General features: G+C 38.6%; 1 protein-coding gene across 1 annotated transcript in view; it reads left to right on the top strand.

Moving 5' to 3' along the window:
• The window catches only part of kpna4 (karyopherin alpha 4 (importin alpha 3)), a 31,004-nt gene extending 15,919 nt beyond the window's left edge, over positions 1–15,085 (top strand). Inside the window, exons 9-17 of the mRNA XM_078209030.1 lie at positions 2,210–2,379; positions 2,484–2,528; positions 3,997–4,128; positions 5,531–5,659; positions 6,605–6,709; positions 7,096–7,167; positions 7,364–7,526; positions 10,541–10,635; positions 13,035–15,085. Of these exons, the coding sequence (XP_078065156.1) occupies positions 2,210–2,379; positions 2,484–2,528; positions 3,997–4,128; positions 5,531–5,659; positions 6,605–6,709; positions 7,096–7,167; positions 7,364–7,526; positions 10,541–10,635; positions 13,035–13,133 (1,010 nt within the window). The 3' untranslated portion in view covers positions 13,134–15,085. The remainder of the gene's footprint in view (positions 1–2,209; positions 2,380–2,483; positions 2,529–3,996; positions 4,129–5,530; positions 5,660–6,604; positions 6,710–7,095; positions 7,168–7,363; positions 7,527–10,540; positions 10,636–13,034) is intronic.
• The last annotated feature ends 2,011 nt before the right edge of the window (positions 15,086–17,096 follow it).

Genomic DNA, 17,096 nt, shown 5'->3' with positions numbered 1-17,096 from the left:
AACCCTTTGTATTATATGGGAGATCTTGAATCTGGGTGTCTTTAAGGAGCTAAATCATAAGAGTTGTTTGAGATTGAAACTCGAATTTAGGCCGGTTCTCACAGCCAACAATACCAACTTTACCTCTCTGGCAGTTCCCTTGAATGTTCAACTGTATGCATGTTGTTTGACATCAAATCCTTCATCAGTTATAGCTCACTATTGGACAGTCTGAAGCTATCACCTTTGGCCCCTGTCACAAGCACCATTCTTATTACTAATTCTATTTTCCTTTCCTGTCTTTTCTCAAACTGATCCAAATTGTTTACATTCCTGGCGTACCGTTTGATAAGTTTTAAACCATATAATCTATCCATTACAAAATTGCTTGCAGTATTGCTGCTCCAACTCCCCACTCAAATCACTAAAACCCCTTGTTACAGCCATTGCACTTTCTAGTTCTGAATGTTCTTTATTTGTTCATGGGACATTGGTGTCGCTGGCTGGCCAGCATTTATTGCTCATCCCTAGTTGCCCTTAGAGGGCAGTTGAGAGTCAACCACATTGCTGTAACTCTGGAGTCAAATATAGGCCAAACCAGGTAAGGATGGCAGATTTCCTTCCCTAAACAACATTAGTGAACCAGATGGATTTTTTCGACAATTGACAATGATTTCATGGTCATCAGTAGACTATTAATTCCAGATTTTTTTTTATTGAATTCAAATTCCACCATCTGCTTTGGTGGGATTTGAACCTGGGTCCCCAGAATATTTAACCAATGAAACTTAAAAGTTAAGAAAACTTAGAAAGTTTCTGGATTAATAGTCTAGCGATAGTCTATCTCCTCCCAATGCAAACCTTGTTGGCCCTTTGTCCTCCTTCCCCCCATGAATTATACTTTGTCCAAAAGTGTGATTTATGTCCTCTGCTCTTTCTCATTCATCCAATATCCCCTTCCCCGCCCATTTCCAATGTATTTAAACTTAAATTTTGCACCCTTATCTACAAGCCCAATCACAACCTTTGCTCACCTTAATTTAGTCAGGCGCTATTGCCTTGTGAAAAATTCTTGACAACTCAATTCATCTGATTCTGGCTTACTACTTACCTCCTGCCTCACCACTGTCCCATCTTTAGAACTTTTAGCCCGTATTAGTCCTGCTTTATGAAGCTCTCCTTGGACCATCTCTCCATGGATCTCTACTTTAAAAACTTTCTTCCACAGCATCTAATCTCTCTTACTTAGTTGGGATCCATTTCTGTCAGGTGTCTTTATTAGTTTTATGTTCTAGGAGATTGCAAATTTAATTTGTTGACTATTTTATAGGCATTTCAACTTTAAAGATGCTTTATTCACTTGAAACACATCCAGAGTGTTCTGAACGATATGTGGGGTTTTAGTGATTTAATATTCTTGTAGATTCAGTTTACTATTTTCATTTTATTTGGCTAGTGAAGGTGTTACAATGTGCAGTAAGTGTTCAGATCAAACTCGGCAAATACTATAGACCAAAACAGATGCTGCAACTTATTTTGACATCATGAATATTTAATATAGTATCATAATGGAAATCAAAGGGCCTGTTTTTTAGAAATGATTGCAAAGCAGGAAGTTATTTGCATGTCGTCTTTATAATTAGTGCTTTAGTTTGCTAAACTATTAACTTCACCTCGAGACATAATTTTGCAGATATTGGATGTAAAATGTTTAATCAGTTGAAAGAGTTGGATTAAATTTGAATTTAAAAGGCAATGTATATCTCTTAAAGTACTCTATATAATTTATTGTATGTGAGACGTTGAATCAAAAAATATTTTATACTATTAGGTTAGTATTTTAAGCTGGTTAGCAACTGTTGCTAATCGTTTTTAGACTAAGATGGTCTCTACCAGTTAGGGTATTTGTAAGAGACCACTGCTCTGTTTTGAGAAAAAGCTGAGTGTTCTCCAGTTAACCTAGCCAACATTCTTCCTCAAACAAAGCAACTGGTTATTTATTTCATTGTTTGAGAATTTACTCTGTGTAAATTGACTGTTGTATTTGCTAACCAAAACAACTGACTATTCATCAAAATGTATTTTCATATGTCCTTCAGGTGTGAAAAGTGCAATCTGTTAGCTTTTATGGCATAGGGTATCACTTTTTCATGTGAATTGATATTTTGTATAATGTGCTTTGTCTGATTAAACTAAAATGATCACTTTTCCCCTCCATTGTTACAAATAGGGGATGGCCCTCAATGCAGAGATTATGTAATTAGTCTGGGAGTTGTGAAGCCCCTACTTTCTTTCATTAGTCCATCAATTCCTATTACCTTTCTTCGAAACGTCACATGGGTGATGGTTAATCTCTGCCGTCATAAAGACCCTCCCCCGCCGATGGAAACAATTCAGGAGGTAATTAGTTTGAGATTTATCAATTTGTTTCACAATGTAAAGTAAGTTTTAGTTGAATCATTTGAAAGCCAAATTGATACTAATCTGAATAACTTTTTTCCTAGATTCTCCCAGCCTTATGCGTGCTCATCCACCACACAGATGTTAATGTAAGTAACATGAATTCAGCACATGCAGAAACTCACCGTACTGGTGTGGCATAATTTCTACCAGTTAACTTTTTTTGAAAGACGAAGGCCAGAATTTTCCAGCCGTTCACAACCCGCTGCTGCTGCTATGAGCGAGCATATAGAATTTGGTGCTCAGCCAAATCTCCGTTCATTGCAGTGGGACCAGAGAATCCCACTGGCGTAAATGGCTGGAAAATTCCAGCTCAAAAGTGCATTTCCTTTGTGGCCCCACATTCATCCACCTTTTGTGGCAGTCTTCATCTGTCCTTAGACCACATTAGCATTTTCTCCTTAAAACCTTCCACATTTTTGCTTTTGCCCCCATCTTCATAGTCTCCTGATATGCTTTTGTGTGTCTTCAGTCCCCTCTCTAAATCTTTCAGTTTCTTTTGCTCTAAAGCACCTTTCCCTACAGTAATTGCACAATACAAAATCCAAGTTGTTACTTGGGAGGTCAAAATTTTAGAGCTTTGCACTGTTTAAGTAATGCTGTTTCTTAGCGCCATTGGGTTAGCACGTTTAATAGATATGTATCATCATTTTACAGATGAAAAGATAAATTGTAACTGATCAACAATGATTCTCGATTTGGCTTGTCCTTGTTGGAAGCCAGTGTCAATTGGACACAATCCAGAAGGATTGGGTGATCTTTATTGGGTGATAGTTAAATTCAGACCCCATACTTCGTTTTTAAGTAATTTTGCATGTGAATTACAATTTGTGAAAGCTTCATGCCTTTTTAAATAGTAAAATATATGCACAGAAATATGATTAAATGTTGGCAGTAGTCTGTTCTGCAGTCTCTCAGATAAGCATATTAACTAGCTGTATTTAGTATGTGTCTATTTGTATACTGTACATGCTCACCAAACACTTGAAGAATTTTTATGATCATCAAGCACTTAAATTTGTATACAACTGTGTGCCACTTGTGAGATTTCTCACAGTAAATCCGTGTACAAGAAGCTACTGTAAAGAAAATGGAATTAAAAGGGAGTCGGAGCTAGTCCAGGTAATAGGTCAGTTAGTTGAGCATCTGCAGTAGCCAAAACTTAATATTTCATTAAACGTAAGATTTACAAAATAATGTGGATTAAGAGGAAATGGTTACAAGTAACGTGGATTCCTCTCGGAACAGAACATCCTCCCTCCCTCCCCTTTCTTGGAACATTTGCCCTCCCCACCAGAACATTTTCCTTTCTCTCTTTCTCCCCCACCTCAGGATATCCCCCTCCCCACTGTAGATAGCATATTTTACTTTGTCCTTTTATTGAATTGGCAATGCATTCGCTATCTGCTGTATAGGGAATAAAGCACTACTTGTGCTGTTGAGTAATTTACTAGCCTCATGTCATTCAGTTGGTTTTCCATGCCCTGCAGAATGAACAAGGGGTTAATTGTGACTTCCATATTACTCGTACTAAATGTTTGTTGTTGTGAACTTCAGATTTTAGTCGACACTGTTTGGGCCCTGTCCTACCTAACAGATGCTGGAAATGAACAGATTCAGATGGTTATAGATTCAGGGATTGTTCCTCATTTGGTGCCCCTTCTCAGCCATCAGGAGGTCAAAGTTCAGGTATGGATTCAGTCAGCCAAGCTAAAATTGTTTCTCTCTGAACATTTGGCTGTAAATCAAATCTTATTTGTAAAGAAATTTTCTTTCAGGTTTTTGTGACGCTGTTATTTATCAACTGGTCACAGGTCTTATGTACCGGATCAAATCAAAGCAGTCAGCTGAAACCAATGGAAAAACAAGTCTGAGAGCATTAAATCAGTCAGTTGAATGACTCATTTGTGGCAATCTCACTCAACTTCAGCGAAAAATGCCACATTACAGCCATGAATCGATTGCACTGTTTGATTGCATTGATTTATGAAAGATTTTATGTTTGGGCTTATGCTAATGAGTTTTTGGTGAAACTTGTGTGACTTCACCTCAGTAAGAACGATGTGGTTGTTATGGTTCCCGTAGAGAGTGATAACTTTTGAGAAGAAATTTGAATTCCCAGTAGCCAAATTATTGGAATTGCACAATAAGATTTCATGTTTAACACTTTTGCTGTAACAAGCAAGCTAAAAACAATATTAACCAAACACTAAATCACAGGTAACTTGTACTCTAAACTACAGAAACGCTTCCTCTCTAATACCTTAATGCGACTTTAATTTTCCCTCTATAGTTATGACAGTTTCGATAGTTTAAGAAAATATCCTGCAGGTTGACAAACGCTTCCAATGGACTCCCCCTCATTCAAAGCTCGCCTCCATGGCAGTGTGAATCATAGGATTTGTATGCAGGTCAAAGTGCTAATTAGCTATACTTTCTGACATTCCTAACACCTTTCTTGGACTTTGGAGACTGACACACTATCTCCACCGTCTGCACAGATGCGTTTGCCATTGTATACGGGCATGAACACCATGTACATTCTTCCCAGTGAAACAACCTGCACTCCCCAATCTTTACCATCCAAGCAACATGGGCTTGTTGTCAGCGGAATTCAGAAGAAGTCACCTAACTCCATTAGGGTAAAATGGGGTAAATCAAAGAGACAGTCCTGCAATGTGATTTTGTTAAACCTCATATTTGTAAATCGCTACTTAGTGCATTTTGCTAATTAGAAGCTAAACAAACTCTATGCCTGGGCTGAATTGGCATCAGTCTGAAAAGTCAAGACACACAACTGTTAATCTGAATCAGTGTTGATACTGGTACATTTCTTGGAGGATGAAATCAGCTATATATTTTTGATGTTCAATAGTACCTGCAATTTAAAAATGTTGAAAAATTAGGGATATGTTGAAATTAATCTTTAAAAAACTAATAGCTTCAATGAATGTGTTATTTTTATTAAATAAACTTTTTTTAGCTGCTCGGTAATGATGAGAAATTTGTATGTTTAAGTTTGTGCATTTTTAAAATCATAAAGCAAGTAAATTATTTATATATATTTAACAAAATGCTGACATTTGACCAGACTGCAGCTTTGCGAGCCGTGGGAAATATTGTAACTGGCACAGATGAGCAAACGCAAGTAGTCCTGAACTGCGAAGCTCTTTCTCATTTCCCAGGATTGCTGACTCATCCTAAAGAGAAAATTAATAAGGTAACTCCCTCTCCTATGAATGCTACACAGTTTATAGTTCCTACTGATCAAGAATGATAACATTCTACGAGAGGACACAGGTTTAAGGTGCTGGGGGGTAGGTACAGAGGAGATGTCAGGGGTAAGTTTTTCACTCAGAGGGTGGTGGGTGAGTGGAATCGGCTGACGTCGGTGGTGGTGGAGGCAAACTCGTTGGGGTCTTTTAAGAGACTTCTGGATGAGTACATGGGATTTAATGGGATTGAGGGCTATAGATAGGCCTAGAGGTGGGGATGTGATCGGCGCAACTTGTGGGCCGAAGGGCCTGTTTGTGCTGTGGCTTTCTATGTTCTATGTTCTATTTACAGCAATTCTATTGGAAATTATGAAATGGGATTATTGGCTTTGTGTCTGTTAGGGCTGGAGTATGTTTTAATGTGGTTATTTGTTAATGGTAAGATACAATTATTTTAAAAAACATTTACATAGAAAGTAAATCCATTTTAAATTCTGAAATATTTAGTTGAAGCCATGTACCTTGAAATTCCTGCATCTTACAAGAGTTCAAAAATACTATATTTGTGGTTGAAGGCAATCACATTTCATCTGAAGGGCTTTACAGTGTGATTTTGCTGATGATTAAAGCTTCAAACTGTCCATTTACCATCTTGGGTATGCCATAATTCTCTGACAGGATGGCATTGTTGTGACCTTGTGAACTGATCCAACAAGAATTGGCATCTAAAAATATATTTCCGAGATTGAATATATGCATTGTACACTGTGGAAGTCACTTTCAGCAGCTCACACATATTCTGTACAAAGATGCTTTTAATAGTGAATCATTTAATATACATAATTAAAATACTTAAGTCCAGGTGTCGCCCAAAAATAAGTCTACAGTCAAATATTATTTGTAAATAATGCACTTGTACTTTTTGACCTATCTGTTTTCTGATTATGCAGGAGGCAGTATGGTTCCTATCCAACATCACAGCTGGAAACCAGCAGCAAGTACAAGCGGTGATTGATGCAAACCTTGTTCCTATGATTATACATCTCTTGGATAAGGTGGGAGGCTACACGTGATTTTTTTTTTTTTTGTTTGTCTCAGTAAGATTGTATAAAATGTAAAGTGCCCTATAAAGTTTTATTTCAAATTGAATTATGTATGTAAATCTTTTAATTCAGTATACAAGGGGAATGTTAGAATCATTTCCATATTTTAAAAGCTGTTCAAAGTTTGTGAGAAATTGCAACAGATATGCAAAGCCTTGAGGAGAGCAATGTTATTATAAATGTAGTCATTTGTAGGTTTAAATCAGAAAAGAACACTACTCCTGGGTCCAAACAATTATATAAAAAAGCCCCTCTAAATTCTGAATAGCAAACCAGTTCTGCTTCATTACTCTGTGTCAATTCAATTCTGGCTTTCTTGTTTCCATTTTCTTCCTTAGGGTGATTTTGGTACTCAGAAAGAAGCTGCTTGGGCAATAAGTAATCTTACTATTAGTGGCAGGAAAGAACAGGTGGGTAAAACTACACACGTTCAGGTAAAACTGTTGACATAGTCAGGAGGTTATGTTAAGTTAATTTAAACTCTTGTTGGAGTAAAGTTTTAGTTCAAAATTTTACTTGAAATTTGTGTAAATTATTTTATTCAAATGTTTTACTGTTTTGTAAAAGGCAGAAATATGATGTGGTACTGACAATTATTTTTATTAGGTTGCATACCTGATCCAACAAAAAGTAGTTCCTCCGTTCTGTAACCTGCTTACAGTGAAAGACTCTCAGGTAGTGCAAGTGGTATTGGACGGATTAAGTAACATCCTCAAGATGGCAGATGATGAGGCAGAAACAATAGCTAGTCTGATTGAAGAATGTGGTGGTAAGAATGAAATAATTTAATCCTCTGTGGAAGTACTTATGATTTTGACCCTTGACTATATTTGAAATTGGATTGCAGTCCTGATTGACACTTTATCCATATTTTCTTCCATGTAGAGCTTTTTACAGTACACAGGTCCTGTGGCTAGGGTATGAAGGGAAACTGGTAATAGGGAGTAGATAATTTCCTGGATTGATTAAGAATACCTCCAAAGGTAACGGAGGCCAATTGTCTCCAAAATGAATCGTGCTGTTTAAAATCTTAATCCTGTAAGTGTCCCTATCTCTGTGTATCTCAATATTAATTTGACGATGGATAGGTAGTTTCATAGTAGACATTCTGTTCCCGCAGCGGGGTCACATTGATTCAATGTGCCTTATTAAAGCATGTATGTTGGTAATTTGTTCGATACCTCCGCATTCAGTCTTCTGACCAAAAAATATGGGAAGATTTATCCTTGCTAATCAATAAGTTATTCTTGACAATCCTTATGTGGCTAGGCTTTATACAAATGATTTGAAAGTGTCCAGCTTTGGTTAGAACTAATCAGATGATGAAAAGGTTAAATGGTGATTAAAGGACAATGATATCAGCCAGCCTGGGAATAATTGTCACTATGTATGTGGGCATACAAAATTTGTAATGCTCATCCCTGTAATGAGGCCAGTTCCTTGGTTCAAACATGGACAAAAGAGGTGAAGTAAGAGTCACTGCAGGAGCTCTTGAAGGTAGTGTCTTAAGCCCACTCATATTCTGCTGCTTCATCAATGACCTTCCATTGACCAGAAACTGAACTGGACTAGCTGAATGAATACTGTGGCTGCAAGACCATGTCCTGCCTCCCCAAAGCCTCTCTACCATTTACAAAGCACATCAGGAGTGTGATAGAATTCTCTCCACATAGCCAGATGAGTGCAGCTCCAACAACACTCAAGAAGCTAGACACCGTTCAGAACGAAACAGCCCTCTTGATTGGCATCCCATTCACTCCCTCCAACAGCGACAGCAGTGTGTACCATCTACAAGATGAGCTGCAATAACTCACCAAGACTTCTTAGGCCGTACCATCCAAACCTATGACCTTTAACATCTAGAAGGACAAGGGCAGTCAGCACATAGGCACACTACCATCTGGAAGTTCCCCTCCAAGCTACTCACCATCTTGATTTGGAAATGTATCATCATTCCTTCATGTTGCTAGGTCAAAAGCGTGGAACTCCCTCAGTGTAGGTGTACCTGCACCACGTGGACTGCAATAGTTCAAAAAGGCAACTAACTGACTGTCACCTTCTCAAATGCAGTTAGGAAAGGGCACTAGCCAGTGCCGATCACATGAATGAATTAAAAGGAGGTTGGGTGTGGGGGAAGTCAAAGCAAAGATAACTACCCATGTCCTATTTTGAGAGTTACCTCCAGCATGGTGCCTTGCCACGGTTTTGCTGAACTTAATGAACTTGGCATCTGCACCATGCCACGTATTGCTATCCATTAGCTGTTGCCCTGCAGTTCTTGCGCTGTGACATTTAAATTAAAACTTCTTGTCTGCTTGTCAAAGTGAACCCTAGCTAATACTGTTGGTGTAAAGTCTGAGATGGAATGGATGCAGGGAGAGGACAATTTGGAGTCGGGACCAAACTTTTGAAGGAGAGTTTCCATTTAATTACCATCACCTTGGAAACTATACAAGCAGTGGATAACAATGTGCCGTTCAAGGACGAAGTGCAATGTGAACCCCAGTCAACTTAAAAGTTGTGCTTTTTTGTTTTGGTTCAAGGTCCTATTGGAATAAGTGCTGGGAATTTGATGTTTGATATTTGTTTCCGATCAGAGATGTATGAAGTAACAGATGTGAACAAAAGTATTGGTTGATTATAGTAAAACAATGAATTCCATGATACATGAAGTAATGAATCATGGGTTCTAGAGATCTGCCAAAATAAAACATGTATAGTGTCTTTCACAACCTCAGAAAATATCCAAGTATATTTCAGTAAAATTTATGAAGGGAGTGCTTGCCATGTAAGAAAAGTGGCAGTAAATTACCAAGCTAGCTTTCACAAACAGCAATGAGGTAATAGATTAGTTAGTATTGTTTGAGGTTAAAAGTTAGGCCACCACGTTCTCCCCTTCAGAAAGTGCCATTGATTTTTTTTATGCCCACTTGAGAGGGCAGACAGGGCCTCAGTTTAAAGTTTTATCCAAAAGTCAAGTTTAACACTGGAATGTTAATTGAGAATTTGTGCTTGTGTCTCTGGAGTGGGCTGCAACCTAAGGTTTGCACCTTGATGATCAACTGTTAAATATCACCTGGTCTGACCAGAAGCCCCACCATGGCATGGTAGTGTCTCCTGCATTTGCTGCAAGTGAAGATATTTGGCTAAGCAGGTGAGAGATTCATTGGCTTCTTTCTCTGGGCCCACTTCTTGGTCAGCTGAGCCAACCATTTTTCTTTGCCTCTTCCAATCTCTCTCCAAGCAGTCAGCCTCCAGAGATCGTGGCCATTGGCAACTGACTCCCAGTTGCCTTGTATCATCTTCATACCTTACTTCCAGGTGTCTTTGCAGCAGAGGTATAGACATCCAGCAGGTCATTATTATCCACTGGTCATTCACCATAAGTTTTTGGGTATATGTCCATCATCCATCTGATGAATGTGGGTCAAGTCAGTGCAGACATCATTGGCTTACTAATGTGTGTATGCTTTCCAGCTAGTGAAATGCTTTTGGGAACTGTAGTGAGAGTTCTGGCAATGAATGATGGCTCGCAACTATTATTATCCTGTAGTACCCCATTTAATACTGCCTCACAGGAGGCAGCATTAGCAGAAAACCTTTGAAAATTTGTGTGCAGCTCGTGATTGCCTGTGATTTCCTAACTTAAAAGTCTTAAGTGCTGCTCTTCACAGGGAATGTCGAATTGACCCTGTAAAATGTTTCATGTCCCTATGAAATTGATTCAGAATTACAGGGTGTTGGAATTTTAAAGAAAAAGTTATTACTCTCAATTCTCTTCAGGTTTGGAAAAGATTGAACAGTTGCAACACCATGAAAACGAGGACATCTATAAATTGGCATATGAGATCATTGACCAGTATTTCTCAACAGATGATGTAAGTTTAAGGAGCATTTTTGGTGTAGTAGTGTCACAGACTGCAGTGCTTCAAGAAGGTGGCTCACCACCAGCTTCTAAAGGGCAATTTAGGATGGGCAATAAATGCTAGCCAAGAGAGTGGTCCCCACATCTTCAGAATTTTTAAAAAGCATCAAATTTTACACTAGCTTGTCCACAGGCTTCCTTGCTCAAGATCTTACTGAAGATTTCATGTTAACAGTTTGCTGTGGCAGTCTGTTAATGCTCCATTCAAATCGAGCAAATGGCTTTAGTGATGAATCTAAAGCTTTGGTCCTGTTACAGGTCCCTGAGGGTGCCATCAGTAACATCTTACCAAATCTGAGTATCCTTTGTCCCCTGTCTCCTAACCAATTCCATTATCAGGGCCTAAGAGGTTGCCTCCAATTTGATGCAGTCATTTTTTTGTTAGCATTGTGTTTTTTTTGTGTGGAGCCTATATGCCCTAAATTGAATTTCTTTTTAAAAAAAAAGTCAGTAAAATTAATACCACCTGATTATCTGTTTTACTGTTAGTTAGAAAATGTAATTGTGTGTACGCCTCTTTTCTCATTGATTGTTGCTAGCAATCCAAGTGAGAGTCAAATCCCATATTCCACCCTTCTGTCGTCACAAATTTCCTTATCCAAAAAGTGCCAAATTCGAGATACTACTTCCACAGTAACGCCAGTCCAAAATATTCCCTTCCCCATGCTGAAAAACTTCAGAACTCTGCCTCCAAGATTAGCTGGAATCTGGAAATATCCCTCCCAGCACTAACAAAGCTCAAGATCACCTCTGTGCAGCTAACCCCGTCATTCCCATGCTCTGATGAAATGGGCAGGTGCATGGTAAATTCATTTGATATAAAGAAGTGTGAAGTGATGTATTTGGTGGGAAGAAAGAGGACAGGCAACATAAACTAAATGGCACAATTTTAAACAGGGTGCAGAGCAGAGATGTGGGCAGTCGCACATAAATGAGAAGTCTATTAAAAAAGCACATGGGATCATTGGCTTTATTAATAAAAGCATATAGTTCAAAAAGTTATGCTGAACCTTTATAAACATTAGCTAGGCCTTGGCTGGACTATTGTGAACAATTATAGACTTCATATTTTAGGAAAAAAGTCAAAGCTTTTGGAAAGATTGCAGTAGAGATTTAGTTGAATGACACTAAAGATGAGGGGCTTCAGTTATATGGAGAGACTGGGGAAGCTGAGGTTGTTCTCCCTAGAAAATCAAGAGGTTTGATGGAGGTGTTCAAAATAATCCAAAAGTTTTAATAGAATAAGAACCATAGAATCCCTACAGAAGGAGGCCATTTGCCCCATCGTTTCTGCGCCAACTCTTGAAAGAGCGTTATACACAGGGCCAATCTCCACAACTCTGCATTTACAATGGCTATTCCACCTAACCTACACAATTTTGGATTGTGAGATTAAAGTGGAATCTGGAGAAACCCACACAGACACGGGGAAAATGTGCAAACTCCCATACAGTCACCCAAGGCCGGAATCGAACCCAGGTCCCTGGCGCTCTGAGGTGCTAACCATTCTGCCACCATCCCACCATGAGAGAGTTTCCACTGGCAGAAGGGCAATAACTTGTGGACACAAATTTACAGTGATGGGCAACATTAGGGAATTTTCTTTTTATGCAATGAATTGTTGTGATGTGGAACGCATTATCTGAAATTGTGAAAGCAAATTAACTTTCAAAAGGGAATTGGGGAAATAACTATAGAGTTAAAGGCTAAGAAGGGAATAAAACGAATTGAATAGTATTTCCAAAGAGCAGGCACATGGCTTCTCTTTGTACTAGATTCTATAATCAAGTTTTGTTCCACCTAATCAAGCCTATTGTTTTTATATGGAACTGAAATAAGACTTAATGGGTCTGTGGTTGCCTGAATTGTCTTTGTCACTCTTTAAATATTAAACTGTTTCTTGAATGTCAATACCTCAAATCTTTTCACGTGTCCCAGCAATAGATGATGTCTGGAAATGTATTTGTTTTAAGCCCTTTCACCATCTTTCCTTTACCTGTCATTAAATTTGTCGTGGTTAACTCTGGTGAGGTCATGTGGCTCCCATGTTCTCCAGCGAGTTCTCGATGCAATCGTTCAAAATAGACCATAAGACGTTGCAGCAGAAGTAGGTCATTCGGCCCATCGCATCTGCTCCACCATTCAATGAGATCATGATCTGATATAATCCTCAACTCCATTTTCCTGCCTTATCCCTATAACTCTTGATTCCCTTAGTGATTTCTGTTTTGCAGTTTAAATCCTTTGCATTTTTGTAGTTCCATTGTCTTCCACTAATTATTGAAATAATGCAAGAGGTTTTTACTGATAGGTTTGGTTGATTTTTTTCTTTTCCCCTTTTTTTCTTTTAAGATTGATGAAGATCCTGCCCTGGTTCCAGAAGCAATTCAGGGTGGGACATTTGGGTTCAATTCATCCACCAATGTTCCAGCAGAAGGCTTCCAATTCTAGAAAGGCATAATTCCTGGAGCAAGTGAAATAATGCAGCACTAAAGGAAGGTTTGATCGATCATGCTTGGCTCATGTGGGATCCACTGCTGCATTAAATCGGAGAGCTGTTTTGCAGATTGCGTTTGGTGTCCGAGAAAAGCCCAAATGAAGTCAAGCTGGCGAGTGGGTGCGAGTGCGCGTGAGAGTGGTAAAATGTTATAAAATTTCACAGTGAATGCAATTTAGGTTGTTTAAGGAAAGGGGCTAAAAGTCAAAGAAAGGTCAATGTCTACGAAGTAACTAAACCAAGATCAAATTCAGTTATCTAGAATAATTAGAAGATCGAAGCAGTTAAGATACTTCAAGCTTCATAAAACCAAGAAAGGGACATCGACAAGTCAGAAGACCGAGTCAAGGCCTTGCTATGAAGCACTGTGTGAATGGACCCACTGTATGAATGTCTGGACTCAGTGCTGTGGAGCCAGGTTCATTACTTGAAATCTTGGGCTCTGTATTCACTCATGAATATAAACTCCTAGTCATGGAGTTGTGTGTGGAAGAGAGTAGTGTATGGGCGTGATGTTGTATGTGAACGCATGCAAACTTGATTGCCTTCAAGTGGCTAATGAATAAATCCAGAAAAACACCAAAATGAGTTTGTTTTTATTAATATTTAACATACACTGGAGAATTTAACCGATTTAGCAGCAGTGCATTGTATAATTTATCTGTGGCAATTTGGGTTGAATCTTGCAGCCTATGTTGTTTGCTTGTTTTACTTCCACCTTAGCCATTCTAATTTTTTTAAATGTTTATGCTACTTATGTACTTTATTTGTAGTTATGAATTGTTCCACACTTAACAATTGCACCAGTTAAATCAATAAATGCTGTGAGTTGCTTTCCATATAAATCACGAATACAGTAATGAATTAACGGAGAAATGTAATGGTAGCAAGCTGCTCACGTGCAAAAATTCTGCAGAGGAAAAAATAAAACGTACATGCTCTGCTGCTTAAACTTTGAAACGTTACCATAATTTAAATACATGGAACCTCAAACACCAGCAGTGTTGTGGAGTTCACCAACTTTATTAGTCATAACTTGGATAAATTAAGTTGGCTAAGATAATCAAATCACATGCGTCTATTAATTGATGGCGGCTTCTGATTTATTTTAGCTATATTTTTAGTTTGTTCCTGTGTGGAATATAGCACAGTACCTTATGGGATAAATGCTGTTTATAAACATTTGTTTCCTATTTTCCTGTTATTTTTCCTGATTAAAATATATCAGTTGTGACTAATTTTGGTGCATACTTTCTGCTAAAAGGGGATTGATAGAAGTATGTATTAATGAATTAATCAAATGTGAAAACAACCTTGATATGTTTCATACTTTTAGGAAGGACATTTTAAAAAATAGACAAGTAGCCATGAACCATCTGAGCCACTTTAAAAAGAGTTTGGTGTGTTTCAAGAGGCTTGCATGCAGTCCATGCAAGTTTTTAAAGAAAAGATTCTTGAAGGTAGTTTCCGTGAAGAGGTCCAGTACACTAAATTTGACCTATTTATCAGTTTTGTTTTAGAAGAAAAAAATGCTTACCCTCTTGGTAAGGTGGCTCATTGTAGGAAATACTGTGCCTTCTCCCTTAGAGCACAAGTGTTGCATGAAAAGTATTGCTGTATTTAAAACCTAAGGTAATAGTCACTAAGAGGAAATGTGAAAATGATTACCTGATTCCTACTTTGTGTTTAAAATTTTGCAATATTGTAGACTGGATTAATATGTAGTTGTGATTTCCTTTGTAAATTAGTTGGTTTACCCTTGAAGCATTCCTTGTAATCATACACATACTTTGAAAGCTAGACAAAAATTGGAACAGGCAGAAAATTGGCTTGCTTACACTGTTATCAATTAGAGTGCAGGCTAACCTGTTTAGAGAAAAATAAACTTTGAAATTATTCTGTGTGGCCTGATGTTGCATTGTAGTATTAATGTGTTACATCAGGGATTCTCAAATGGGGAATGGGGTTGTGAGAATGTTTCAAGGGATTCACTGAAAAATAACCAACAGAAGTTCTCGTTTCATCTGTTGACTCAATTCACTGCCCTTCTGACGAATAACCTGTCTAACTCAGTTCTGGGTTAGATATGACCAATCTAGTTTGTTGATTTATTTGGCTTTGCATCGCCTGTCCAATTAGTGCAGCGATTGCAGGTGAGGTCAAATCCGGTGGGGTGGCATTATTGTGATTCTGACATTGTGGGGCAGGATCAAAAAGATATTGGATTTCTTCAAGTTGTCCAGAGAAGAAAAGCAGTCAGTGAATTATAAACAGTGATTGCAGTAGTGACCAAAGAAAAGCTCCTTCTTTATACTCGCTCTGGAGCAAGATGGAAATGCTGGGGTTTAGAGTCTAGTTTAGGTCATCTAGTGTCTTGAACTTGGCAATAGTGGATAAAGAAAACTGCATCTACATTTCCAATTATCAATTAAAGGAGGTGACATTAATGTACGATTGCTTTTAAATCATTTGTGTATTGAGGTCTTGACTGTATATGTTAGAATCGTACAGTGCAGAAGAGGCCTTTCAGCCCATCGGGTCCACACCGACACATTAGAAACACCTGAACTCCCACCTGATCCCATATGCTAGCATTTGGCCTTTGGTCCTGAATGTTATGATGTGCCAAATTCTCATCCAGATAAAGGATTTATAATTTTAAAGGATGGAAGTAACCTGCCTCTACCACCCTTCTAGGCAGCGCATTCCAGGCTGTCACAACCTCCTGGCCCTTATATTGAACCTATGTCCCTTCGTGACTGACTCTTCAACTAAGGGGAGCAGCTGCTCCTTATCCACTCTGTCCATGTCTCATTATCTAGTACACTTCGATCAAGTTGCCCCTCAGTCTACTCTGCTCTAATAAAAACAACCCAAGCCTATGCAACCTCCCTTCATAACTTAAATGTTCCATCTCAGGCAGCACTCTGGTGAATCTCCGTTGGACCCCCTCCAGCGCAATCATATACTGCCAATAATGTGGTGACCAAAACTGCACACAGTACGCTAGCCGTAGCCCCATGAAAGTTCTGTACAACTCCAACATGACTTCCCTGTTTTTGTAATCTACGCTTTGATTGAAAAAGGCAAGTGTCCCATTTGCCTTTTTCACCACCCTTCTAACGTGCCTTTCCACTTTCACAGATCTGTAGACACAGATCTGTGTCTATTGTTCCACAGAACTTCCTAGTGTCCTACCATTCACTGAGTACTTTCTTGTCAAATTACTCCTTCCAAAGTGTATCACACTCACGTTTCAGGGTTAAATTCCATTTGACCGTTCTGTCTATATCTTTTTGTAGCCCAAGACACTCGTCTCACTGTTAACCACCTGTCCAAGCTTTGTCATCCGCAAACTTACTAATCCTACCCCCCCACATAGTCTTCAATGTCATTTATATAAATGACAAATAATAGGAGCCCAACACAGGTCCCTGTGGTATGCCACTGGACACTGGCTTCCAGTCACTCAAGCAGCCTTCCGTCATCACTCCGTCTCCTACAACTGAGCCAATTTTGAATCTAGGTCATTTTGTTTAAAAAATGTAACTTGTAATATCACAAGCATTGTAGTAGTCCTTTTCAATTGTGAATCCCAACATGAATGCATTATCCCAAGACTTGTTTCCTAATTTGCTTTGTTTTAATTTGCCTGTTACCATAGGTTAATTGGGCCCTAAGCAGTGGTATGCACAAAATGAGTCAGTAAAGAGGACACTTAATTTTGTAATATAAGCCTTACCAAAACCAAATAAAAACCATACATCCCCTTACAGATGCTGCCAGACCTGCTGAGATTTTCCAGCATTTTCTCTTTCCCATTTAATTTTTTAACACCTGTATGTCCCAACAGAGCACATTAGAGGAAGGTTTTTTTAGGACCACCTTCACATTTATTGCCTGGAGTCAAAAACACT

The sequence above is a fragment of the Mustelus asterias genome, chromosome 3 (genome assembly GCF_964213995.1).
Source record: "Mustelus asterias chromosome 3, sMusAst1.hap1.1, whole genome shotgun sequence".
NCBI lineage: Eukaryota > Metazoa > Chordata > Chondrichthyes > Carcharhiniformes > Triakidae > Mustelus > Mustelus asterias.
The sequence above is the reverse complement of the archived record's forward strand: the minus strand, read 5'-3'. Positions and strand labels throughout refer to the sequence as shown.